Source organism: Vidua chalybeata, chromosome 10, assembly GCF_026979565.1.
Source record: "Vidua chalybeata isolate OUT-0048 chromosome 10, bVidCha1 merged haplotype, whole genome shotgun sequence".
NCBI lineage: Eukaryota > Metazoa > Chordata > Aves > Passeriformes > Viduidae > Vidua > Vidua chalybeata.
The window spans coordinates 4,264,011-4,291,983 of NC_071539.1; the positions used below are offsets into that span (position 1 = coordinate 4,264,011).

Sequence of the window (27,973 nt, forward strand, 5' to 3'; positions counted from 1 at the left end):
CGCTGCCCTCCCGCGCCGCCTCGCGCAGCTCCGCGCTCCCTCTCGCCACCGCTTCTGCGCGGTCCCCTCCCGCCCCCGCGCGTGGTGCCGCCCGGCGCGGGCGGGGCGCGCTGGAGGCGCGGGGGTCGCGCAGCCGCCGCCCCGGCCCGCTCCGACCCTGCGGCTCCCCCGCTCCGAGCCTGCGGCTCCCCCGGCCCGGCTGCGGGGCGATGCCGACACAGCGGGACGGCGGCGCCGGGAGCACCATGTCGGCTCCGGGCGGCCTCGGGAGCAGCCTCGGCGGGGACGGCGCCCACCAGGTCCGGGTGAAAGCCTACTACAAGGGGTGAGTGCGGGCGCCGAGCCCCCGGGAACGGCCGGGCGGAGAGGAGCGTCCGAAGCGCCGCGGGTGTTCGGGGTACCCGGCACGGGCTCCCGGGGATACTCCTGGGTATCCCTGATTTTTCGGGGAGGAGGGAAGGAGCGGAGGAAAAACATTCCACGACTGTGGACCGGCCCATCCACCGGCCGTGCTGAAGTGGATGTCAAGTGCAGGACTGGTGTCAGGGTTCAGGGGGGAAGTCGGATCCTCCCTTCTCCTGGGGTGGCCGTCCCGGCGAACAAGGATGTGCCTGAGCAGCCTCTGTCTTGCTCACCCTACTTCCCTTCACCCCCAAACCTTGGCTGCCAGTAATAAGTACATATTCCTCCATAACACACGCCAGAATTTTCGGGATCCAGGTGTGGTCATCGTCTTTCTATGTTTAGTGATGTTCAGGACTAAAGGAAGAGAATGCTTGTATGAAAATTTGTTTCATGGATTTTTAGAATGTTTGCCAGCGACAATTTCCAGGGGAGTCTGTAAATGGTAACTCAGATGCATCTATTGTCAATTATGCTTTGGCTGTTAAAAAAAAAAAAAAAAAAAAGCCAAAATACTCGATGTCTGCGAAATGGAAATCTGAATTTTGTGGACCTTATTCAGTGTCTCTCCAGCAATAACACACAAAGGAAAAGTTCTGGCTTGGGTTCACAGCCCACTATTAAATAGTAACAGTTACAGGACTTAATAAGTTTCAGCGCAAGGGTTGCCAGTAGTTCACTGGGCCATTAAGTTTGAGGGGAGGTGATCTAAGCAGAAAACAATGTAGGTTGCATTTTTGGATTAAGAGTGAACACGATGCTCTTGAGAGCTTCCTTCTAGTTATATGTGTTAAGCACAAGAAGAGGTGTATTACATTTTCAGTATTTACTCTCTGCTATCTCTAGCTGTGTAATTTTTAGGAGAGGTATAGAAACTATGCTGAGCATTTGGTATTTGCTGCTGTGTTTGGTTTCTGGCTTGTGTCTGCTTTGGGGCTTTTCTTGACAGGAGTCTGTAGAAGTTACTGTAGAGACTGGCACAGTCTGTGGCTTTAAAGGACATGTGAGACACTGTCAAAGTATGTGAAATTCTGAGCTCTTTGTTTCACAGTCCCTTTAATCCACTTTTTCTTAAGGAAGCAAAGATGCCCCTGGCTATCAGCTGGTAGAGGTGTTCATTTGGTCAGACAGTGAGCTAAAATGGGAACTCTTCTGAGTGAAAACCATTTATTTTTCTTCTGCTGGGTCAGTTTTAATCTTGATCATTTCCACATGCAATCACATAGATTCTTGCTTTAGCATAGGGAGGAAGCAGCCCAGGGTTGTGGGAGTGAGGAAAAAAATCTGCTGCGTTGGGCAGGAATGCTGGCTCATGACACTGGTAATAATTTCACAGGCACTGGAATGTTTCTTTTGCATCCTGACCATTGACTTTTTATCTGTTAATGCAGTTATCAGTTTAATAATGGCATTGAGTCATAGAGGGTGTTGGTTAACCATTGTGAATACCAACAAACTAACAAGCTGAATGCCTTAGTCATGATTTATTTTGAGATGTAAGCAAATTATTCTCTCCACTTGCTTACAACAGAAAATCTCAAGCCCCTTCTCAGACTTACACTATCAAGTGGATAGCAAAGCCAAACATTTTACCTGCACTTACCCTGAAATTACTCGGAGACTGAGAACTGAATGCTGATACCAAGGGCAGCTTTTTCCTTGTTTTTCTAATAAACTGTCTCAGAGCTGGATCGAGGAATTAAAGGGAAACAGTGTTAATCAGGAAACGTTAATCTCTCCTAATTTCCTTTTAATGGAAGCATTTAAATGGGTTGTAGAAGTTATTGGGAAAGTCTGGCTGTGAAGGTCTTTTCATCTTCCAAAAAGAGTTTCTGGTTAAAAAGAAAAAGAAATAAAAAACCACCAAGACAACCCAACCCAGCACTTAGAAGCACAGATTTGTTCTTGAAACGTTTGGGAATCTGATAGTCGGGATACTTGCCTGGGGCAAAGAGCCGAGCCTGAATCCTCAAAACTCGGCTGGGTCTGGCCAGGAGCCCAATTGCTTTTCTCAGCCAAGACAAAGACTTCACACAGGACCCTTTGAAGAGTCTTTGTTTCATTGAACCGTGCAGTGGTAATTCTGTATCTGAAATTCATGAAATATGTTAAAACAGGACCGAAAATTTTCCTAAAAATGAACACAGATCATGAGAATAAGGGGATGGGGAATTCCCAGAGACTTGGGAATTAGGGCATTAAGTTGAGCTTTTCCAGGTATTTCCTTCTCTCAGTTAAACTGTGCTTATCTTCCACAAAGATTGGTTGTTTAAAATTCTTAAAATAGTGTTACATATTTTAAAGAGTTGCTGTGATCTGTGCAGTGTGTGTAACAGAGGTTCCTGAGGGGGTTTTAGGAATTCACTCTGTTACTCCAAAGGTAGATTTTTGTTGATGCAGTAACAAAGTATAGCAGCTCCCAATGTATGGCACTGATCAGCATCTGTAATTACAACCATTTCAGTCTAATGATATTCAAAGTTTGCCTTTTGTCTTACCTCATTTGCTGGAGATGCTTTTTGTCAGGTCAGTACAAGAAGTTGTTACATTATTCATACCTATGCTGTAGGAGTAGGGAACAGGTAGGAATAATTCACTGCTCGTGCTCAAGGAATCCTGTAGAATTCATGCTGATTTAAAAAACCAAGCAGCTATAATAACCATTTTTCTGTCACAATTAGATCTGCTAGCATATATTCTTTCAGTGCCTGATATAGATTTTACGCTGGTTTTAGCTGTGCAGGCTGTAATGTAGGTTAGATTTTTAATAAAAAAGGCGTAGATACCAATGCTTTGCTCGCCTTCAGTTTGATTTGGTTCAAATGAAGAACACGCCTGACAGTCCTCTCATAATACATGGTAAACCTACTTCTTTTCTTAATTTTAATTACTTAATTACTTTAGTTGCATGAGTGGGAAAAGTGTGAGGAGAAAATGAATTTTAATTGTAAAATCAAAATTTACCTCCATAAAGATTTCCAGGGAATTAATTTCTTAAGGATTCTTGAATTCTTGCATAATTTCTTTTTTTTTTTTTTTCTTTATCATGGGCACTTTTTTTGATCAGTTCTTCAGTATAGCATCTTCTGTTGTCTGTTGACAATCACACTCTTTGTAGGAGAGCGTTCAGCTTAACAAAACTTTGGATTCAGCCTGTGAATACATTTCCCCCCCTTCTTGCTGTTTTAATATTTATTTAGCTTTCTGACAGTGTATTTTTTGCAGAAAAACAGACTTGATCAGGGGAAAGCAATACTTTAAATGGTTGTGAATGGCAGTGGCTGCACCTCACGATACAGAAATTACCCTGACACAGCAGAATTCCCCAGGAGTCCTGTGGGGGTTCATTGCAGTGACCTCTAATTAGACCTTTTCAAAAGCCTTAATGACTGGCCCAGGTGTGTGATGCATGTGTGGATATGTAGGTAACATGTATAATGTGTCTGTACATTTCCCCATACATAATATGGGATATATGAGTATGCAGGTGGAAAAGTCTAAAGCAGCAGTGTCTATTCTTACAGGGTTGTTCTTTCACAGGAGTTTAAGATCAGAGTGAAAAACAAAGCACAGATACTGAATTGTGTTTAACTGTTGGCATTGGTTTTGGAGCTTTTGTGTTGGGTGTTTTTTTTTTTTTTTTTGTTAAAGGATGTTACAACTCTTAGGTGATTTGTAAAAGAAAGTGAGGAAAGCTGTTTGATCTCAGGAAAGATGGACAATATGGTCTTCTATATGTATTTAAAATATATTCTCTACTGTGTTTAGGTTTACCATTTGCCTTTTCTCAGTCTTCCTAGAATTTATGTTTTACTGATTCTGATATTTGCAGGATATTGACTCAGACAGGCCTCCTAGTAGTATGAATAAATGATCTTTATTAATATTTATGAAAGATAGAAGTGATAGCATTTTCAGTGAAAATAATTCAGGACAAGTTCTGTCTTGTATATTTGCATGTTTCCTACTCAGGTCCCTGATTAAGACCAACTACAGTAGAGCTAAAACAAATGTAAAAAGTCCAGTGCTTCCATAGTAAGAGTTAATTGGCACCTCCAGATGTGGTGGTGCAAAAGGTGTGCTTGAATCAGATTTTCTTCCGGTTTCCTGTGTGTGCCAAGAGGGGACAAACAAAGATATTTATTTCACCTTGGAACAGCTTTATGACAAACATGCTTATTCCAAGCAGTGTATAACCTAATCTTCATCACAAGGAAAGGCCAATTGTCAGAAAATTTTTACCCACATCTCAGTAAAAGAAAACATTTTGTATCTTTAATGCAAGTCAGCAGTCTGTGGTCATATTCACTTTCCTTTGTCCCTTAATTTGATCAACAAACTTTAATTTAAAATGCAAAATTTTTTCTTAATAGAGTTTAGCTTCTTCTTGGCTTGAGTGAATGCAGCTTTTTCCTAACAAAGGCATCATCAGTGCTGTGTTAGGGGCAAGAAGTGTGGAGACACAAAGGTGTGACAGCAGAGCCATAGTGAAAATGAGACCTGTGTCAGCAGGAAGTGTCAGGGTCATCAGGGGAATTCAAATGGCAAAATAAAGCAGTAGGGAGACCTGTAACCTTTCAGTTCCTGTGTTATGTAGATATTGCTTGTGGAACCTCGTTTATACTTGACATCATCTTTTTCTTTTAATATTGCTGTTGGCTAGAGTTCTCTGAAAGACTGATTGCTGTCTGCTATAGCAGAAGAGGTATTCCAAATTATTTGGTAACTGTTTGATACATGTCCTGCTAGAGGTATTAGAGTAGTAATTTAGAGAACACGCTTAAATTCCAAAATAATTAAACTCTTCTTTTTTTCTGAAGGAAAACTGGTTTGCTACTTAAAGGTGCCAACAAGTAGTAAGATATTTTAATTTTTTTTTTCATTTGGTACCAGCTTTTACTTTAGAGATATGAAGAGATTCCAAGGCTGTTCAGTACATCTTAACATTGTGATTTTTCCTTTTTGCTGCAGTACAGATAAGTCTATTTTAAGTGAGCTTGAATCATCATATTTGAAAATGTGCTGAACAGATTTTGCTAATATATATATAATTTAATCTTCAGTTTTTGCTGAAGCATCAGTGATTAGTCTCAAAAAGTGTGGTCTGTAACTTTCTGCTTTTCTGGCAGTAGTAGTCATTTAACAAACTCTCTACTGGCTAGTTCAATCCCAAAAACCCCTGCAACATAAATTTATATAAATACTTTCTCAGCACTCCTCAGAACTAATCTTTTTTGTTTAAGAACATATTCCACAGTGAATATATCTGTGCTAAAATGTGAATCGAGGAAGGGGTGGTAAACTTAGTGGAGCTGCTAACTAAGCAGTGCCTTATTTCCTTCCCAGAAAAACAGGAAATACAGGTTAAGGCTTTGCCTGCTAATCCAGGCTTGCTGTGTGGTGGCTGCCGGTGTGTCTGTGACAGTGACATGCTGTCAGATCCTGTCAGATCCACCTTGTTGGGATTGGGTTCCCAGCTGGTGTTTCAGTAGAAGATGAAAAGGGAGACCTTTGTGTCTGAGAGAAGAGTTAGCTGGCTTGGATGGATGTGACTGGGCTTTCAAATAAAGCCCCATTTGCTGTAAGTGACTGTGCTGTGTCTGAATCCCAGGGCCCAGTTGTTGTTTGTTTTGCATTTTGTCTCACGTGGAAAGAACTGGAGGGATTCCTCTCACAGATCACGTAGCAGCTCTCTGACTGCTTTATTCAGATTATTGAAGAGATGTTGTGTTCATCCTGGGCACGTGCCTGCTGTATTTACTGGAGTCTGTCCCCTAACTCAACCTAACCCGACTGATGATGCTCATGAATCCAGAAGCTGGCTCGCAGTTCCTCCACAGTGCTTAGAAATTGCCAGTTGATTTTATTCCTCCTGCTGCTCTCAGAGGAGCCTCAGGCAGGCAGTTTGGTTTTTGTGTGCTCTCTGTCCCTGCTGAGCATTGTTCCGGTTCCATAACCACAGCATTTTATGTTAAGTCACCTTCTTGATCTCAGTCTGCCCATGCACATGATGATTTAAAGATATTTAACTTGCTGCATACATACACTTCAGTCTGGTAGGAATCTTGATGGGATTTCTGACCAGGTAAAAACTTTGTTGCTTCAATTATTTTTTTTAGCTCCCCCAACAGTCCTGGGCACTGGCACCCACCAGAGCAAATCCAGCTGGGTGAGGTTTTTATGGGAAGATTAATCTGGTAGCTCAAACATGGAGCTTTTATGCTATGTTTGAGGAGTGTGTTGTAAACAGCCTTCCTCCTTCCTCTCACTGTGTGTCCCACTTCTTTTGTTTAAGGGTCTGAGCCCTGTCACCTGTACCCCTTTAAGTCCCAGCCAATACAGTGGGCCAGAATTTTTTGCTAATATATAAAAACCAGGTTAACTCACTTTTAATTATCACAGAAATACCCATTCTGCATAACAGTAAAAGCAGTACATTTAAATTCTAAGTATATGGTTCTCTGTCAGCCTTCCCCTTCATTGTGTGAAGCACCACTCTTTATTCAAAGGGACTTTGAATATTTACACATGCCCCAAATCTGCTAGGAAATCTGTTTAGTATTTGTCATTAATTTTTCATAACATCTACACAATCAAAATTTAGTTTGAGTAGATGTATGTGTTTTTACATTTTGATACAGTAACTGTTAAAGAGGAAGTAAAATCAGAAATACGTTTTGAACATTATTCAAACATTTGCAGCATTTCATTCTTGTGTTTCCACTGATGTAAGAGATCTAATTTCTCCGTGTGATTAATGTCTGCTGCAACTCACTTCATGGTTACTTGGGCATGAAATCTGAGTTTTTCTGAAGCAGATACCTGGAAGATTAAATGTGAAGTAATAAAAATCACTTGGAGCCTGACTTTGCTATAAGAAAGGAACTTAGGTACTTTTATTTTGCTTTAACATTTTGGAGGGAGCTGCATCAGGGATGGGATTAATATTAGTGGTGTATGGAAGGTGTTAGAGATGATGATCAGTGTTATGTTCTGTGGAATAGTTTCTGAAGTTTATTTTTCTTTGTCTCAGGGACATCATGATAACCTATTTTGAGCCTTCCATCTCCTTCGAGGGACTGTGCGGTGAAGTTCGAGACATGTGCTCCTTTGACAACGAGCAGCTTTTCACCATGAAATGGATTGATGAGGAAGGTAAATCAATGCTCATCAATGCATTGCTCAGCTTCCCAGCTTTTCTGTCCCTTTCATCTTTTCCTTTCCCTCTGCCTTCATAAGATAAACTTATAAAACATAGAATGTGACTCCAAAAAGAAGTTATCCAATGCCTTCTTAGGTAGAGCTTAATGAAGACTATTTGTTTCACTCTACTTAGTGTGTAGCTTGCTCTCTTTATAAAGGTCTTTGTAAACCCAACAGGACCTCAGTGACTATGAAAATGTTAATTCAATGTTAGGATTTCTTTTGAAGGCAACAGAAAGTACTCCTTTATACTGCTGAAGATTCTCTTTATGTCTTGTATTTTTGAAAGAGTTGAACAGACATTAAGCTATACAAATTACAGTCTTTATCTAAAATACTGATATAATTTAATGTATAGTTGAGTTGTAAGTGTAACCAAAAACATTATATATCAAGTGTTATTATCAGCTGTTACTTTAGGAACCTAAAGTCTATTAACACATAGCTAGTAATAAAACTTTTTCCAAATACTAATGATGTGTAGTAACTTTTCATCAAAGTGCAGTGACAACCTTGATGGAGAACTCATCTCTAGTGCTTATATTATCCATCTTAAAGTTTACCTTGGATGAAAAAAGTCCAGAGCCTACTCTGCCTGTTAACAGATGTCATCCATTGAGCTGTGTGTGTACAGTAGTAATTTTTTTAGAAGGTTATTTGTAGATTCTGTTTTCTCAGTGGAATTAGTTCATCCCACACGTAGGTTTTGAGCTACAGCTACAAGGAAGAGCCCTCTGAATTATGAGATTGCTGTGGAGTTATTTTAGCTGATGCAGTACATAAAAGGCTGCAGTGTGCAGTGATTTGTTGGCTCTGGTTGGTGTTTGCATGCAGCCATCAGCATAAATGGTGCTTATGGAACTGTTTCCTCCCGTTTCAAATTGGGCTACTGCCAGTTTATTCAGCCTAAAGCTAAACATGGAGCAAAGTTGATTTTTGGCAGTGCCATATAGGCAGGTGTGTTGAAGATTATGTGGTCTTGGGAGTCTGAGCAGGTGGGGTTTTCTTTTCTCCTCGTCATTCCAAAGTTATTTATACCAGGCAGATGCAGTACAGTAAAATGAACAGTGTTTATGACTGAGCTGTGCAGCAGAGCTACTGGGAGTTGAACATTTACTTTATAATAAACTGGCTGTATTGTTTTATCATCAAGAAGATAATGCTCTCCTCACTGCAGGGGAGGAGTCTGCAGTGTCAGTCATAGCAGGAAATATATGTATTTTTTAATAAACATTTTGTACTGATTCAATAATTTACTTGAAGCCACAGTTTGTTCTGTCTCAATTTTTGCTCTTTAAGTAGAGATAGGCTTATTAAAAAAAGGAAGGTTGTGGTTTGCCTGAACTATTTTCATTTGTAGGATTTGATTTTCACAGGCAACCCATGTTTGCTTTAATAATTGACTTACAGTTTAATGTCAGTGGAGAAAAAGTTAATCTGCCAATGAGGAGTGTGTTTAAAGCAAATCCTCATGTCTTTATTGTGCATAATTCTTGCATGTACAATACATGGCTTTTTGCCAAGCTCCCTGCCTCTTCTCTCAGCACCACTCTGTAGTGTTTTCAGTTGATATTCTTTCTAGAAACCTGTTTTGCTTTACTGGAAAATTCCTGTATCACATCCTCTTCACCAAAACTGAAGTTCACTGTTGAACAGTAGCATGAGGAAATGTGTGTGCTGCAGGCTGGTACTTGTTACTCGTGCTTTTTATAGTCTGAGAGAAGATAAGGGGTCTGGGGCATCACTACTTCCTGACTAAACTGGATTTACCTGGACACTAAGGTTTTGATTTGTCATATAGTATATGCCTTTGTAGGATGAGCTTCATGTGTAACTACTCTGATTTCATAGAGATAATGGCACACAAAGATCAAATTTAATTGAGTGGAGTAATTTCCAAAATCTTCAGAATCAACTGGAAAATAGAATGATCTTGATTTGATTTTAGACAAATTTCTATTTTTTCCATATATGGTCAGTTCAGCTTCACTCTGCCTTCTGAAACATCCTGTGGGATGGACACCGGCCTTGTGTGTGTCTTCAGTCTGTTGTTTCTCACTATATAGCTCAAAAGTAAATATTTTCTTATATATCCCAGCTGTCTTTGACTGCAAAATTTGTACTACTCAAGCCTGTAGTAGTAGAGAGATGTCTGTAAACCTTCTGTTCTGAGTTTGCTTGTTCTTGAGACCCTCTTTTGCTTCTGCCAAAAGGAAACACAGAACTGTTTGCACAGGTGTCGGAAACAAATGAAGAAAAACTGGTTTGTTGATTCTCATAGTGAGTCTGAGTAAATACAATTGTTCCTTCTCCTCCCACCCTGCTCTGCACAGTGTAAGTCTGTGCCCTGGGTGGGCACTGTCCAGGTGTCCAGCTGCAGGGGGAAGTGGTTTGGTGGAAAATGACTGGTGGCTTCAGAGACTCATCGGGGGATTTTGATGTGCAGGAAACAATAAAGACAGAACACTGAAAATGGACCATTTACATTTATTATTTATATTTTTTGCAATAGCATAGAATGCATAGAACCACAGAATGGTTTGGGTTGGAAGGACCTTAAAGATCATCTCATTCCACCCCCTGCCATGAGCAGGGGCACCTTCCACACTCCCAGGTTGCCCAGAGCCCCATCCTGTCTTGGGCCTTGGACACTTCAGAGATGGGATGGCCAGAGCTTTTGTGGGCACCCTGTGCCAGGCCTCACCACCCTCACAGGGAAGAATTTTTTCCCAATAACCAATCTAAACCCTGTCAGTGTGAAGCTGTTCCCCCTGTCCTGTCACTCCATCCCTTGTAGACAGTCTCTCTTCAGCTTCCTTGTTGGCTCCTTCAGGTTGTGGAAGGCCACAATTAGGTCACTCCAAAGCTGCTCCAGGCTGAACAGTCCCAGCTGTCCCAGCCTTTCCTCATAGCTGAGTGCTCCATCCCTCTAATCAACTTGGTGACCTCCTCTGGGCTGGCTCCTACAGGTCTGTGTCCTTCCTGTTCTGGGGGAAGATACATTGGCAACAAATGCGTTGTGATACATTAGAAACAAAACAAATTCTCTGGAAAAACTTCTGTGGGGTAAGTTGAAGTACCTCCTGCTGCTGGGTGTGTGGTTGCACTGAAAAGCTTTAGCAGTGGCTGTATTAATTTAGATGCCTTGCAGTATAAAACACAAAGAGAATAGTTAATGGTCTGTTGCTTGTGAACTTTCTGACTGTGGTATTGACTGAGGACTCAAAGCAGTAAAACTTCCAGACTGGATCCAGTTTAGCCGGGATGGAAATGGTTCTGCCTTCCTCCAGTTTGGTTACCCATAATCAGTTTGCCACTTAAGGACATGGAAAGTAGTATTTCTGTTAAAAATTAGGAATATAGAAAGGCAGACTTACTCTATGGGATTTGGGCTAAAAATAAAGTTTTGCTCATGCTGGAGGACAAGCAGGCAGAGATAAATCCCTTGTTCTTGACCAGAACATCTTGTGTAGATGAAGAGGGGGGAAATAAGTTGAGCTAATAACTAGAAGTATTTTCTTTCTTTGGGGCAGTGATGATGGAGACTCAACATTGTTTTTAAAATGTTTCAGTTACAGTATTATTTTGAAAAAGGCTTATTCTTTTAGGGAGCTAATTTTTTAATAATGTTGCTAATCTGCATCAGACACCAAAGTAAAAAGAAAAGTTTGAGAAACTTTATCATCAAGGATTTGGCATGTAATTTAGTCTGCACCATCACAAAAGGTCAACAAAACTGCAGTTGTTTTATTAAAAAAATAAGAAACAAAGCCAGCCAACTCCTGCCTTTCTTCTGCCTTGGTGTCCTTTCTTTAAGGGATTTTATTTCAAATAGTTGTGTGAGTGTGAAGGTAGTAGTTACAAATCAGAAAAACAGGGTGTTGCATTTGGATTATGTTATTTGTCAGAAGTTTTCATTGAGGTTTGAGGAGAGACTTGAGCTCCTGGTGCAAGTCTTGGCAATGCTGAAGCAGCAGTGAAAATAGAATTTACTCCGTTTAATTAAAAATCCATCAAATAAAAGGTAATCTTAGAAGGCTTTTAGGTGCTGGAATATAGCCTGCACCTCCTGTACTGAAATATGTGTAAACATGCTTGTAGCAATGATGTTTTGTTTTAATGATCTGCTTGCCTCTTGGGAATGTCCTGTATTATTATTTTCCATGAAAGTACTCAATATGACTCTATTTTCAGATATACTCTTTGAACAGTGTTAAAAACAAATACTACCGCATTTGAGAATATTGGATTTTTTTCTACAATAATTATCCTGGAACCAACTGTGAGGGAACTACTGAATGGTATGGAACTAACTGGGTTGAGTTTTGTGCTATTTTCTTTCCACAGGAGATCCATGTACTGTTTCCTCTCAGCTGGAGTTAGAAGAGGCCTTTCGTTTGTATGAACTGAACAAGGATTCAGAGCTTCTGATCCATGGTAGGTGAAATTTACTGAAATTTACTGCTGCTCATGTTTGTACCTGTGAATGAGTGGAATTCTTCCCTTCCATTCCTGTGCCTTTCACACCCTTCTCCCCTCAGGCCTGTGGCCATCCTGTCAAGGGAGGCTGATGACCATTCATTGTGCTTTTAGCCCTTCTTTTTTAAATTAAGGGAGAAAAAATATTTTGCTGTTAGTTTATTCATGAAATGCAGCCTCTGTTTCTTCATTCAGCCAGCCCCAAGTGCCTTCAGACACATGCTGACAGTTAATGGTAGAAGTGATAAAGTACAATTTATTTATTTATTAGATTTATACATTATCCTGAAGTTGATTATGGATAAGTGCTTTAGAGCAGCATCTCTATTAGGAAAAAAAGTTAATGAGCTCCATTTGTGATGGCAGATTAATGAAAAATTTGACTTTCCTAAAATTAAGTACTTCAGTTTTAAACTTAATAATATCATGCCCCTGTTTAATGTGTAGCTGCTCAATTTTTATTGTTCAGGGTTATATGCCTATTTTGGCAGCTTCTCCAGGGTATTTTTCTAGCTATTTGTAACTTTTATCAGTAGAAGGTCGATCTTGGTTTATCAGAGGTTAGAGCAGAAAAGTCATCATTATGAAGTGTTGGTGTGTTACACTGCAGTCTTAACAGACTCCTTCTCTTAAAAAGATGCAAAATATCTAGTTTATCACCAAGCCCATTTGAAGGGAAAAGACAAATTTCCAGCTTCCCACAGAGTTTTTTTTAAAAAGGGGAAGAATATAATCCATTTGTAGATACATTTTACTCTTTCTGTGCAGATTGAATTTTTCATCTGCCCTTTCTCCATTAATTTTTCTGTTTGATAAGCTTCTGATTAAACTGGCACCAGGGCTGTCTGTCCACATTTATACTTCTCTCTGATGGTTACTGAAGCCAAATAAATTGTGAAAAAAAATACTTACATAGTCAACATCCTCTGTAACAGTTAGGACACTGTCATATAGAACATTTATAGTATTTGGAAATCTTGACTAACTGTGAAGATTGGCCACATGAAAAGCCAAAATCATTACATTTTCTAGTTACTGTCTTTAAGAAATAGCTTCATTTATTCTGCATTTTGAGTGTATTTCTCCTGTATGTCACTGCTATGCACAGCAAAAGGGGTTAGTGGTGGTTTGCAGCTCATCTGTTCTTAAAGAAGGTTTTGTTGAAGTGCAGTCAGTGCTGTTCTCTAGATGGTTGAATGCCTTTCAGGAGTGTTGTATTTAACCCAAAGATATATTTTATTTATTTTCTGTCTGAAATGAAAGCTAATCAGAAGTTAATGTCTTTCTTGCAGTATTTCCTTGTGTCCCAGAGCGGCCTGGCATGCCTTGTCCAGGAGAAGATAGTAAGTAGGCATTTCAGCTAAGAAATACAGAAATCAGTTCAGATTTCCTGTCTTAGCAGATTATGATGTTCTTTGGTTTGGCATCCTGCACTTATGAATATTAATATGCAAATCTGTAAAAATCAAATATTTAAAAGGAATAGGAAATCTTGCTGAACTTAATGTTTTTCATTTCTGAATCATTGTTAAAAAGCATTTCACATTCCTGTTAACTACCCATGTCACTCTGCTTTCCTTGCTTTTGCCTCTTCATTCATGACAGTTTTTTATCCTATTCCTGTCTTTTGGGGAGTTGCCAGATTGCTGGCTGACAGTTGTGAGCAGAGGCTTGTAACCAGTGATAATGACTTGTCATGTCACTATTTACAGATCTGTGGTTAATTCATTTGAAATTGATGTTTAGGTACTATCAGGAGGATTCTCCAAAAACCTCTAGTGTGTTAACTAATGTTCTAGACATTAAAAAGGTTATTTCCCCCCAGTCTTAAAGTTTTATTAAAAAAGGGTGTATCTGTTACACACACAAGCATCTGTCAGCTTGGTACCCAAATCTCTGATCAATCCAATCTACATGTGCATGTTTAAAAGTTAACTTGGGCAGAATGGGTAACGCTGGTTATCTGAAAAATGAGGTTGCAGATTACATCAGAAAGAGATTTACAGCTCAGTGTAGTTTTTCATATCTTAGTTTTCAGTTTAGTTTTCTGACATGCCTCAAATAATGAAAAATAAAATAATACTTTAAAAAATGAAAAAAAAATTAACAGTGGCAGCTGTGGATTTAAAACACTGGAGGATTTGTCAAGCAATCTTGACATGCTTGTAAATTGTAAATGAGGACATGCTCCCAGTTCACCTCCCTTCCTCATTTCCCTTCTCCACAGTTTCTCCCCAAGTTGAGCTGAGGTATATGTATACTTTGCACAATATACAAGTGCTTGTATTGTTTGGACAATTTACCTTCTCTTGACTCACTGTTCTTTTAACTTCAGAAAAATCAGAATTAACTTTGAGTTGATCAGGATATTTTACTTCAGATATTCTCTAAAACTTAAAAAAAAAAAAAAATAGAGGAAAAGATACTTGGAGCATTCCTCTCTTTCTGTAAGGAGCAGGAGTGAAACTTTACTCTGCAAGTTACTCTGCACAGAATCCTCCAGGAGAAGATGATGTAGTTCTGTGTTTGTATTTGTCTGGATATAATCCTGTGTTTTTCCTCTTAGAGTCCATTTATCGCCGAGGCGCCCGCCGGTGGCGAAAGCTCTATTGTGCAAATGGTCACACTTTCCAAGCCAAACGATTTAACAGGGTGAGACTCTTGTTGGGTATATAAAGCCATGATACAAGGATGTCTTATTTTCATAATGATGATGCCACTGCCTTGAAAAGTTATCAGGTAGTTTTATTCTCATTTTTGTTGTTTGTCTATACACTTCTAGTAATCCTGTATCTTCGGGAAACTTAAGCAATATTAAATCATCAGGAACTTGAAATAGAAAAAAATGAAACAAATTGGTTGCAATTCACTTTACATATACTCTGAAAGTATAATATCAAAGCTCCTGTGTTCCCTTGAAATCTTCCCAGAGGGCAAACTGGAATGTATTAGATGGCTAAAAGTAGATACTCAGTTTTTCAGCTTCTGTGAGTAAAATGGTCTGAACTTGCTTATGATGCACAGACTTTTCTTTCATGACTTTTAAAGGAGAAAGCTGAGATGTTTCTCCAGGCAGCCTGTTTCTGGTGCCATGTAATCAACTGAAAATAACAAACCATTCAGAATGTTTTCAGGAAGTAAGGGTCAAATATCATTAGCTAAGGACCAAGAAAGCTCTTCTGTGTTTAAAAACAGCAACAGCAAAAACCAAACCCAAAATATTTGAGTAAGTCAGATCCCTTGACAGCTTCAATAATCTTTCCTTCTTCTCTAAGCTTAGCGTATTGTGTGCTTAATGCTTGAGATCGTCTCCACTAAACTTCATCTTGAGCATCTTCATGTCTAACTTCAGCTGTATTGTTGTTGTTTTTTGACCTCATCTCGGTTAAAGGCTGTCAAGGCATCACAGTTAAATCAGTTTCCACTCTTGCCTCCATGGGCACCCTGTTTTCATGGCTCTTTGGAGTTGTTTTGTGAATGTCCTTCAGCGAGTGGTGACCTTCCCATTTGCATTATCTGGTTGTTTAAGGTGTTGAAGCTTCTGCTCTCCTGCCTTCCTGTAAGGACTCACCTACAGAGAAATGAGGAGATGAGCTTGGTTAATGCACGTGTGGCTGGATAGTTTTATTCTTCAGTTTTGCTCTTTAATGAGTTTCATTGGTTTCTGGTTGCAGAGAGCTCACTGTGCCATCTGCACCGACCGGATCTGGGGCCTGGGGCGCCAGGGCTACAAGTGCATCAACTGCAAACTCCTCGTTCACAAGAAGTGTCACAAACTCGTCAACACTGAATGTGGCCGACACACACTACAGCCAGTAAGTAAAACTGACCTGATAAATTGTCTCAAAAAAGCAGCAACCAACCAATTAAACAAATAAACCCCCCCCTCATTTTATACTGTTGGTTTCAAACTGCAGCCTGCAAATAATCGCAGTAGTTGAAACATAATTTTTATGGTTACCATGACTTTTGCAAGAAAGTTTGGGGTTCACCAAGCAAAATTGCAACTTCTGTCAAGACAGGAGTCTAATCTGCACATCTGACACTTATTTCCCTTGTCACATATAAGCATATAAGGGACATTTATCTCATCCTTCACAGGGATGTTGCATAGCATGTATATATGTACACACTATTTTACATCTTCAAAATTGATAGATGGAATAAATTCTCTAAATACCTGATAGATTATTGGATAATTTCCTATTAACAGCAAAGGAATATGAAGAGCAGAAATTTTGACTTTTCTCCCAAGAAATTCAATCATCTTCAGTTCTTAAGTCCCAAGAAAAATTGAGATTATTGCTGCTGCTGGTTTAATAAAGCAGACAGATTCAAGTCTATATTTTGGGAAGTCTTTTGATATAATCCTTCTTTAATATATATACTGCTGAAGGACTTGAGTTTTTCTATGTCATGACTTCCAGAAAATAGGGAAAATAAAGAATGTGGTTGTTTATTTCATTATATATGTTTTAGTAACTATGTTGGCTAATCAAGTTAAAATTAGCTATATTATATTCCTCAAGGGTCTTTAATTTCATTTATTGACTCTAAAATAATGTGTCTGACACTTGGACAGTCTATTGCAAAAATCTTATTTATGTTTGCAGGAGCCAATAATGCCTATGGATCCATCATCAGTGCATTCAGATAATGTAGAAACAGGTAAGAGCAATCATTTTTTTCTTTAATATACTATAAATTCCTGAAAAGTGAACTTTGAAGTAAAATTATTTTTAAAAACCCTTCTTTACTTTTTCATTGAATAAGAAAAGTAAGACAGCTTCTTAATGCTAAGGGGTGTCTAAATATAAAAATTCCAGTTTTCCACATCTTACCCGTTTCAGAAACTTGACTAAACAAAGAAGAATTTATGCTGTCAGTTACATTTAGTAAGCTGAGGACTTCAAATGCCATGATCGAGAAAAAAACCCATAACCAAACCCTTAACAGCATTAGCAGAATTTCTGCTGGAGTGGTGGCCAAACATGTTTATTCTTATGGCAGTCAGAGTGATGGTCCTAATGCTAACCTATCAGTTTTGAATACTTTCAATAGAAGCATTTAAACTGTGTTTCTCTGACTGATAGGAGCACTTAAACTGTTTCTCTGACTGTGGAAATTTTAAGGCAGAAGAAAATCCTGTTGTGTTGCATCAGTCTTAATAAATTTTTCTTGCACCTGTAGTGATACCATACAATCCCTCGAGTCATGAGAGCCTGGACCATGTTGGTGAAGAAAAAGAGGTAAAATTTCCAAGCTAACTCTGTACATAGAATCACAGAGTATCTGAAGTTGGAAGGAACCCCTGAGGATCTGCAGAGATTTTAAAGCCCATATGTCTCAATTTCAAGAAATTAGTAGTTTAATTTGCCACAAACCAAAAATTAGCACAGAGGGCACATTTGGTTGCTCCTGAGATGTGTGCATGTGTGGCTTACATGCTGCTTTATTTTGAACCTTGAGTTGAGATGTGCTTTGATTGAGAAAGTGTTCTAAATTCTTCCAAAAAATAGTTTGTTTATCTGCCAAGTCTCCTTTGCCTCCTTTGTTTCCCAGCACATTCCTTTCCGGGACAGTACAGTCTTAAGATATCAAGTGTTGATTGAATTACTTGTTTATATTAATTTTGAAGTCTTGTTTGAAATGCTGACTTTTGCAGTTGCTGACACTGGCAAGGCTGCTTCTTCATTTCAGTGCATCTTTATCCACAGGCAATGAGCATTAGGGAAAGTGGCAAAGCTTCCTCCAGTCTGGGCCTGCAGGATTTTGATTTGCTCCGGGTCATTGGAAGGGGCAGCTATGCCAAAGTGCTGCTGGTTCGACTGAAGAAAACCGAGCGCATTTATGCCATGAAGGTGGTGAAGAAAGAGCTCGTCAACGATGATGAGGTGGGCAAGGTGTTCTCAGTGAATTGGGCAGCTCTTCAGACAGCTCCAGTGTCCCCCATGAGGTGGGAGCCAGGTCTGGGCTGCAGCACTCAGTGAGAATTCTACAGGTTTCTTGTACTGCTCTGTAGGAGCAGTATACTTCTTGTATAGCTCATACAAGGCAGGTAGCCAGGTGGAGTCTGATTTTCATATGTTCGAGTCTGGGTTTTTGTCACAAAGGAATCTCACCGTGTTATTTTAATTGCTTGTTAAATCAGACCCCCATCTTAGCAATTTTTGCACAGTGATTGGTGAAAACATGTCAGAAATGGCACTATTAAACTGCTAAAATCTTCTTGTTACTGAGGATTTCCCTTGGGTTTCTTTAGACTACTCTGAAAACATTGGAATGACTGTAGCTTGCTGTCCAAGAGCTTTTGCATTTATTTCTCAATCTACTATTGATTCCTTCTGCATTTCTTGGTGCTACTTTACATTTCCCTGCACCAGTTTATCTTTTATAGATCAGTCTGTTTTCATTCCCAAGGTGCTTAAACAGTGAGGCTAAGAGTAGAGGACATTCAGGAAATAAAATCAGCTATTGCTTCACATTTCAGAACTATGGAATATTTAATTTCTTGCAAGTAAACCAAGGACAGCAAAGCCCTTAAATGTCTTTCTGCTAATTGTCATTAATACTTGACCTAAGAAGTGCAACAATCCTTTTCTGAATGTCACTTTTTTTCAAAAAATAGGATATTGATTGGGTTCAGACAGAGAAACACGTCTTCGAACAGGCCTCAAATCATCCCTTTCTGGTCGGACTGCACTCTTGCTTCCAGACAGAAAGCAGGTAAAGGTCATAAATTGATAATAGAATAGTCTTATTAAAAACATTTCATCCTATCAGGCACCTCAAAGGCCTGAATTTACAGCATAAAGTGTTAAGTAGCAAAGTCAATGTTTTTTAAATCTTTGTAGTATTTTGTGATCCAAGTGCCATATGCATCTGAGGTTTTCAGATGGGGAAAATGTAAAGTACTGGTAGATGTGGTGGGAAGGACTCTGGACAGGAGGAGAAATGCAGCTAGTAGGAAAAAAGGAATTGAGAATTTGTGATAGAAGAGAATGTAGAATGGAAGGAAAAAAAGGCTTGAGATGAAAATCAAAAGTACAAAATCTGAGCAATAATTGTCTCAAACTTGCCTGGATTCTTTGAAGACAAATCTGTGAGCAAGACTCAGAAAATAGAATGTGAGTTTTCAAAAGGAAACACAAGTAATAGAGATGAAAATTATTTTTTTTCTATTCTATACAAGAATAGAAACTGATGTGGCTCCATACAGTCACATGTTGTAGTAATGACAGGCAGTACCTGTAATGGATGAGGAATATGGGAACATTACATTCCTTTAGCAATGAAGGAATTATCTAGAGAAACGCTGTATACTTGATTTTTAACTTTGGGAATTTATTCAAACCAGGGGAAAATGGTAAAACCAGCCATGGTGCCAGAGATGGGAGGAGTGGAATGGGCATTGTTCTGTACCAGACCTGTAACATGTCACACCTCTTTCAGCCATGCACACAATCATTGGTAACACCCCTGTGTGTTCCAGGTTATTCTTTGTTATAGAGTATGTCAATGGAGGAGATCTGATGTTCCATATGCAGAGGCAGAGGAAGCTGCCAGAGGAACATGCCAGGTGTGTCTCATTCCAGATTTCTTGCATCAAAACAGTGGTTTTCTGACACAGTGCAGCAGTGCAGAGATTATGAGGGATGAGCCAGCAAATCCTCTCCAGATGTTAAGGATTTGAGACATGTGAAACTGCATCCTCCTTTTGCTGCTGCAAGCCACCATGTTTTTGTTTCAAGAAGGAACTGTAATAAGAAGCTTGCTTCCTAAATGTTGTTTGCATTGGCATTATTCTGTATGACTTCAGTCTGCTATTTTTTTCTAGAAAAACAGTTTTTGTGGTATTTTTTTTAATGTCTAATGATACCAATGTGTTTCTTGTACAACAACCACTACCAGCTGTCCAGGCAAATGCTGAGTTCTTGGTGCATATGCTTAATCTCAGATGGTGAGATAAAAGGGATGATTGCAGGAGACATTATTATTAACTAAAGACAATTTTTGAAGTGCATAGAAACATTTGTATGATTATAAACAATTTGCCACTTCTCTGTGGAAAAGAATAGAATACTTGGGATTATGTATAAAAAATATACTATCAAGACTGTGTTATTGTGCTTTTGGGTTTTGATTACTTGAGTAATCAGTATTTCTTTCTACACTAGGTTTTATTCTGCTGAAATCAGTCTAGCACTGAACTATTTACATGAGCGAGGGATAATCTACAGGGATTTAAAACTGGATAATGTGCTCCTAGATTCTGAAGGGCATATTAAACTCACAGATTATGGCATGTGCAAGGTAAGATCTAGTTTCTTGCTAACCAGGAAAATCAACAATTAAGAAATTGTTATAAATTAAAAGATGCAGAGCCTTTAAAAATGAAATTTCAAGGTCTCTCTTTGTACACAGTGCACACAGGCTGTATATTCATTTCACTTCCACCTGTGGAGAAAAGGCAAATGTCAGAGTGCACAGACTACACTTAAATCTACTGTTTCTGTTTTCATAAAGCTCCTGGATCAACTCGCCTGGGAGGGGTTGGCTGAAATAGTCAGGATAATGTGATTTCAAAAGAAGTTGAAATTATCAGTCACTTGCTCCTGTTTGGATTCTGTGGCACTGCCCATTTCCCCTGGGAAAACTTTTGTCCTTACAAAGACACTGGAGCACAGCTTTGGCTTTGCCATGGAATTGCCATAATGCTGGTTATTCAAGGTGAAGCTCTTAGCAGAGGAGTGGGGAATCTTCAGTTAACTGTAAAGTATTTTCTTCCCATCTTTTCCTAAAGGAGGGTCTGAGGCCTGGTGACACAACCAGCACGTTCTGTGGGACTCCAAACTATATTGCACCTGAAATTCTCCGGGGAGAGGATTATGGTAAATGGAATCTCTTGTTGCTACTTTCTAACTTCTACTTTATCTCTTCTTATTGGAGTTGTTTAAGCAGTAGAAAGTAAAAATCTCCATTACACTGTAAAAAAGTAAAAAATCTCCATCTCCGTGATCAGTCTGGATTCCACATCCTGTCTGAAAAAGTAAATACAGCGTTCAAAGGAAGAGCAGAAAACATCATGCAAAGCAAATGAGATACTCTGCATTGCACATTTTAAATTCTTTTAAACAGTCTTGAAGAATAGCTTGAGTCTTCCAAATTTATTATTGTTTATAACTGTTTTAGATACTACTTATGATATACTTGCAGTCTGGAATTGTGTTTGGTTTTGGAGCTTTACGTTTGGCAGCAGTGATAGATGAGATACAAATTAATTGCAAAAAGGCCTAGATAGTAGATGTCCCTTTACATATTTTTTTAAATTTACCATCTTATTTCAATCAAATGTTTTTTTCATGCTGGCTTCTGATACTCCTGCTTATCACAAGCTTTCTAGGCCAGCCAGACTGTATCAGCCCCAGCCTGGCTACTGGGATTTCCTTTAGCAGAGAATAGTAGGGGAGATATGCTTTGCTCCATGGATGACTGACTTGCTGCTGTTAAGACTCACACAGTTCCTCCTTGGCCTTATCTCCCACCCTGGATAATGCACTGTTGGTTAGTAATGACTAGGCTTAAATATTATCTAAACCTTGGTTAAGGGCTTAACACCAACCTTCAACCTCTTTGCATTTCCTCTGCACAGCATCTCCTCCTGTTGTGTACATAATGATCCACATAATGTCTGCTATAGTCGTTATCTCCTTTATTCAGCTAATTGGAAAGACTGGCTATACTTATTTTTTTGAACTTGTTCTTCTCTATCTGTTTTTAGCCCCAGAGGTGTTGGTATTTTTGTTGTGCATTATCTCCAGTGGTGTTTTCTCTCCTGAATTCCAGGTTTCAGCGTGGACTGGTGGGCCCTTGGTGTGCTGATGTTTGAGATGATGGCAGGCCGGTCGCCGTTCGACATCGTCGGGAGTTCTGACAACCCTGATCAGAACACAGAGGATTATCTCTTCCAAGGTAAGTACCATGAGTGTTCATACACTCCAGTGCTTTGCTTCTACTTAGCCTTTAAACTAACTTCAAAGATGCAAAGGAACCTTGCATCTTTGATAGGAACCTTGTTTTCTTGCAGTAATTTTGGAAAAACAGATCCGAATTCCCCGATCCCTCTCTGTGAAAGCAGCAGGTGTTCTAAAGAGTTTCCTTAACAAGGTAAGAGCTGATGCCCTTTATCTGCCATATACAGAAACAGGGTGCGAAAGGTGAGAGCCTAAAGCAGAATTTCAGTGGGGCTAGGGGCCCTATTCTACATACTTCTCTTAAAATCTGAAGCTCCTGGTTCTCAGGCTGGGATTATGAGTAAATTCCAAAGTGAAATAGAAATAGAAATGCTCCAAGTGATTTCTTTAACCTGGAGAATTGACCAAACTTACAAAATTAAGTTTGGTTCTGAGAGAAGCAGCTTAGCAAATCACTTGGACAGCTTCTGATGACTTCTGGAGGGAGATGCAGAGGAAGGATGAGGGATGCTCACTGCTTGCTGGGGGCTCTCTAGCCTGAGTGCCAGAAGGTGCACGTGTGGTAGTGGATGAGGAGTCTAAGCACTTGCTGGCTTTTAGTGAGTGTTACACGAGTGGGAAGAAAGAGATGCAGGAGAAACCAGATTTGGATAAATTATTCTAAGAAAGTCACACCATTCACTAAGGACTATTACAGCTCCCTGGTAGTGTGTGCATGTTTGTACCTGGAAATGGAATTGTCTTGTTAAAATAAGCTTCTTTCCACATTATTTACCAGGAGCTGCAGTTGCTGCCCCAATGTGATCTCCTGGCATAATCTGTACAGGGAAGAGCAAGGGAAGGTGGGGGGAAAGAATGAAATTCATTAGTAATCTAACCAAGCCTGCTCTAAAACCTATGGAATGTTTAACAGGTCTGAATGAAAATGAAGAAAATCAGCATAGTCAGTTATATAAAACTCAGTTAAGGGCTTCCATATATTCCTCCCTATTTCAAAGGGTAAATTGGAGCAGTTTCCAAAATAAATAATGCTAATTTAGTTTGTCAGCTAATTTAGTTTGTTGTCCTTGTAACTCTGGTGTTTCATTTCTCATGAGATTTGTAACATTGGCATTTTATTCATGTGTAGGCTGTGGCATTCATTTAGATATATTTTCCTTGCACAGGATCCAAAGGAGCGCTTGGGCTGCCATCCTCAGACAGGATTTGCAGATATCCAGGGACATCCCTTCTTCCGCAACGTTGACTGGGATCTGGTATGTGAATGCCTCCTGCCTTGGCTGAGGCTCTTTGCATACAGTGACAAAGTTGTTTTGAGCTTGACAAAGTTGTTTTGAGCCTAAGAGAGGACCTTAAGCTCAAAAACATTAAGCTCTTAATTTATATTGTACCAAAATTACAGTTCACAATCTTTTTATCCTTTTACACACAGTAAATGTAGTAGATTATTAGAATGTTTGTAGAAAGTATAAAAAATAAACTTAATAGTAATTTACAGCCTTGTTTAAAAATAATTCAATAGGTGGTAACTCATTCTCAGTGTGACTAAGTGCATTTATTCTTAGATGGAGCAAAAGCAAGTGGTGCCTCCATTTAAACCAAATATATCTGGAGAATTTGGTCTGGATAACTTCGATTCCCAATTCACCAATGAACCTGTGCAGCTCACTCCAGATGATGAGTAAGTAATGTAGAATTTAAGAAGTTCAGAGAAGAGAAGAAGCTTTTTCTTTTTTTACTTGTTTGGGTGTTTTATAATGTTAGTAGTCAGATGAGATTATCCTGGCTGAAAAGCCTTTATAAATGCATGAAAATGTGCTTGATTTTGGTAGTGGATTTGTGATTCCTTACTCTTGAGAGGGCCTGATTTGAGATGGGGAGGGAAGGACCTTTCTAGTTTGATTGAACTGCTCCTGTTCACATTTTAGGAATTTTTATGCGGTTTTATATAACATTCACATAGTATATAAATATAAACAGTATATTACATGTTACCTGTGCACCGTAATCAGGTCTGAAATCCAACTTCCTTCCTCATCCCTTTCTAAATACAGACTGTACAAATAATGTTTAGAAAAGTTGCTGATGCAGGTGCAGTATCTGTCACATCCTAATGTTTTCAGGTCCTTACAAAACTGACTGTTTAGGGCAAGTTTTGAAACTGCAAACCTTGCAGACTGCTTTGTGTGTTAGTGAGTGAAGCCCAGTCACTGCTTTTGAGGGGTTTTGTGTTTTGGTACCATTATTGGGGTTAAAAAAACCCAGTGGTAACTGTAAAGGTAGAGAGGGACAAAAGAGGGAAGGGAAATTTTCTCTCTTGCAGTCCACTGAACAGTTTAAAATTTAAGTCAGACTATCAGTTAATGTTATCTTTTTAATTTTGCTCAACTAATGATTGTTTTTTAATCCTAATAGTGATATTGTGAAGAAGATTGACCAGTCTGAATTTGAAGGCTTTGAATACATAAATCCTCTTTTGATGTCAGCTGAGGAATGTGTCTGAATTCTCCATTTCTGAACTGTGCCAATTGTTACTCCATTTGTTTCTGCATGGATAAACATCTCTCCATTTGGATGCACTTGCATAAAATCAGTAACTCAATATCCTGCCCTTGCCACCACCTAGTGTGAATTTTCTTTTTGTATTGATTGTTGACCAGGATAGTTGTTATGCTGAACCTTCAGCTGCCAGATTTAAAATGTTAGAACTTTCTAACAATTTTGCCAAATTTGAATTTTAATACAGGAGTTGGTCTCTGGGGCTCCTGACTGAACAAAGGGTCTGACTGTATAGTTTGCCAGTATAGTGTTCTGAGCAAGGAAAGGTTTTCAGTGCTTTATGAAAACAAATTGCATCAGGTGATGTAATAAATTATCCTTCAAGGATTTCAGATATTTCAGCGAGATGAGTAAGAACTTACCACTTCTGTAGTTCCAAATCTCTTCTCTCTGAACATCTGATTTCCCTGTTCTAGACATAGAAATTAGAGCTTTGTTCATGCCCTTCAGACTGAAATGACAGCAAGGAGAGCAGATATTTACACTGAATAGGTCAAGACTGGCTGCTTTCATGGGAACTATTGATCCTACCATGAAGGAGACTATTAACTCCATATCAGAATTGGTAGACTTTGCTCCAGCACTCACACTAGGAATTGTACACTGATACAAAGAGTGTCTTCCTAGCCTGGCCCTTTCAGCAAGGGTTGGACATGGCATCAAGTGTCAGTTTAATTCAAAATTCAGTTAACTCTTGGAGAAGTTAAAATCTGTACAGAGTAATTCAGCAGTAATGGGCAGCTAATACTGAACCTCATCCTATTTATTGCTTTTATACTTGCTGTCTTAACTGCATCAGAAGTGCACACGGTACAGCCCAGCCTGGAAAAGGGCATCGGTTCCTTTTTTATCTCACTGCCACACAGCTCAGAATGAGTTCCACTTTGCCAGTGGAAAAAGCATATCTAGAACAAAATAGGTGCTGTCCACAATGACTCCCTTAACTTCTGCCCTCAGAGATGGTGATCTGTACTCACAATCAAACCTGAGATGTTGGTAGCAGGCTCAAGGAAAGCAATTGAAAGAATGGGTCGAACTAGGACTAAGAGGTGCGTTTCTTACATTTCATGTTAGTAAGCAGTGTAATATACAGCACAGATAATTCTGATTTTTAATGTTAAAGCAATAGTTATGAATGTGTTGGGCTGAAGAAATGCCAAATGTACCACTTTTTTTATTATTATTTTGGGTAAAAGGGATTAAGAGACATTGAGGAAAGGAATCTGTGTTGTATAAGAGCTGTAAGAGAAGATAAGTGTCACTGAAAGCAGATTGGAGAATCTGTAAGCACAAGTTGGTGAACATTACCTGAAGCTTTTAGTAGACTTCTGATTGGCCAGTGTCTTTCTGTGAAAATCCTTGTATGGCAACACTGATTTCATAGCACAAGTTTTCTGGTGTATGTCTGTTCACTTCCATGTCAGCTGCAAGCAGAGAGATTGCACAAATCCACACCAGTGTCATGGTATGAGATTTAGTTCATGTTTTTCTTTGCAATGTGAATAGGAAACTCTTTAGTATTAGGCTGAGTTTCCAAAACTAAAAAGTGATTTGAGGGGCTTCAGTTTCAGGGAAGTGTTGAATCTGCTCACTGTTAAAAATCAGGTTTCCTTAAATTCAAGTTGCATCTTTTCAAATGTAAAATATGAGAGTGAACCTTCCTTTCAAAAGCAGCTGATGGGGTCAAGTGAACTGCACTATGTGCAGTTTAAAAATGGTGATTGTTTAGCCTCTGACTCAAGTACCCACATGATCAGTTTAGGCATCAGGGCATAACTGATATTAAACCTGGGAATCATTTAAAGCAAACAAGAAAAGCCTTGTCTCTACAGTGGCATAATTTCCTACGAGGTATTAAAGGAAATATCTTTATGTAAGGAATGACATTTCTGCCACTCATCACAGAAGAGTAAAGCAAAAGTTAATTTTTTTTATAATGTCACAGAAAAAGTATTTTTTCTATTTACATATCTAACCATTAAGAATGTTGCAATGACAAATACTTAAATTACAGTAAATCCATTCTTAAACTTTAAGTTTCTCCAAAGTGCCATGATATTAACTGTTATTTTTCATTGTTAAGCATACAGCAACTGTCATAAATATTCAAAAGGGACATTGGGTGTAAACAGTCCAGTGCAGTAGGTTTTGTTTTTTGGAGAACGTGTCTGCATCAGAAGCATGATGTATTTATGTGGAGTAACCTCTTTTTGGTACACCAGTTGGATTCCTATGGGTGCTCTGCTAGTTAATATTGTCACTACTATTTTCCTGTTTCATGTGGAATATGGTCTTGAATGTTATTGTGTAATCATTCCCTTTATTTGTGCACACTTTTTACTTTAAATAAAACATTTATATTAGATCTCTGTGTGTTAAAATCTCAGAGAAATACTGTGAAATGCTGGTCTTTTCTTGGGATCATCATCTAACCCTTTTAAACTATCCATGTCCCATGGGAGCTTTGTTCTAATCTTTTCATTTCTTGTAGAAAATTGCACTGGGATGGGCCACAGCAACCCAAGAAATGCCTTTCTCACCCTGCATTTACCAAACGTGTCTGAGAATGCAGGTTCTGCTCCAGCATCATTCCCCAGCCTCATGCTCATCTTGTCCATTGGAAAAATACCATCCTTGTAGGTTCTGTCTTTCCTTCCAACACCAGTGATGAGACAAAGCAGTGAGGCATCAGTCCTCTGCACAGAGATAGAAATCTTAAAGGAAAATACAAAATGCTACTTTAGCCTGCTCATCCAAGGGCTCTTTCAGCTGGAGCTTGTACGTCATCTCAGCTGCCAGAGCTGGGATTTGGAGTTCAGAGCAACGCTCTCGTCTGCTGCACTTACTTCTGCATGATTTATTTCTTTGTTTCTTCAACTCCTCCCCTGCATTCTCAGATTTCTGACACAGAGGGTGATGGCACTTAGCTCATACCCTGCCAGGGATGCGGTGGTTTAATTTCTGTATTTCAGTATCTTTTTTAAAAGAGATTTTGTCTCGCCTCTTAGCGCGGGTGTGCGTCGGCAATCCTGGCGAGTGCTGCAGATGGCTGCATATCTTACATGCTTAACCTCCCCCCACGCACGCTCCCTGTTTCTGTTCAGTTGGGTGCCCAGCTGCTCTCGCCTCAGTCTGAGCAATTGTTTATGCTGAGGCACTCTATGGAGGAAGCTAATAGCTTGGATAATCTATACATACACTTGGTAAGTGCTAAGCAAGCGTCCTCACGTCAGCATGGATGGTGTGAGGCATCAAAGCAACAGAGGTATCTGCAACTGACCACAGAATAATGATGTTTTCCTGGGAAGAGAGAAGGTAGGGATTGGTGCCCCTCTGAGAAAAAACTGATTTTACCA

The 27,973-nt window shown here is 39.3% G+C and overlaps 1 protein-coding gene across 2 annotated transcripts; it reads left to right on the forward strand.

The window, feature by feature from the left end:
* On the forward strand, positions 1-26,982 carry PRKCI (protein kinase C iota). 2 transcript variants are annotated; one of them, XM_053951786.1, is made up of 18 exons: positions 1-325; positions 7,436-7,557; positions 11,953-12,042; positions 13,377-13,427; positions 14,651-14,736; positions 15,759-15,899; positions 16,698-16,752; positions 17,275-17,333; positions 17,802-17,978; positions 18,713-18,810; positions 19,577-19,663; positions 20,262-20,397; positions 20,888-20,975; positions 21,931-22,056; positions 22,172-22,251; positions 23,225-23,314; positions 23,624-23,739; positions 24,474-26,982. In XM_053951786.1, the coding sequence occupies exons 1-18, from the start codon at positions 210-212 to the stop codon at positions 24,559-24,561; spliced, it is 1,806 nt and encodes a 601-aa protein (XP_053807761.1). In that variant the 5' UTR covers positions 1-209; the 3' UTR covers positions 24,562-26,982. The 2 variants fall into 2 exon arrangements, with proteins under 2 accessions (XP_053807761.1, XP_053807762.1); XM_053951787.1 differs by lacking the exons at positions 1-325; positions 7,436-7,557; positions 14,651-14,736.
* The last annotated feature ends 991 nt before the right edge of the window (positions 26,983-27,973 follow it).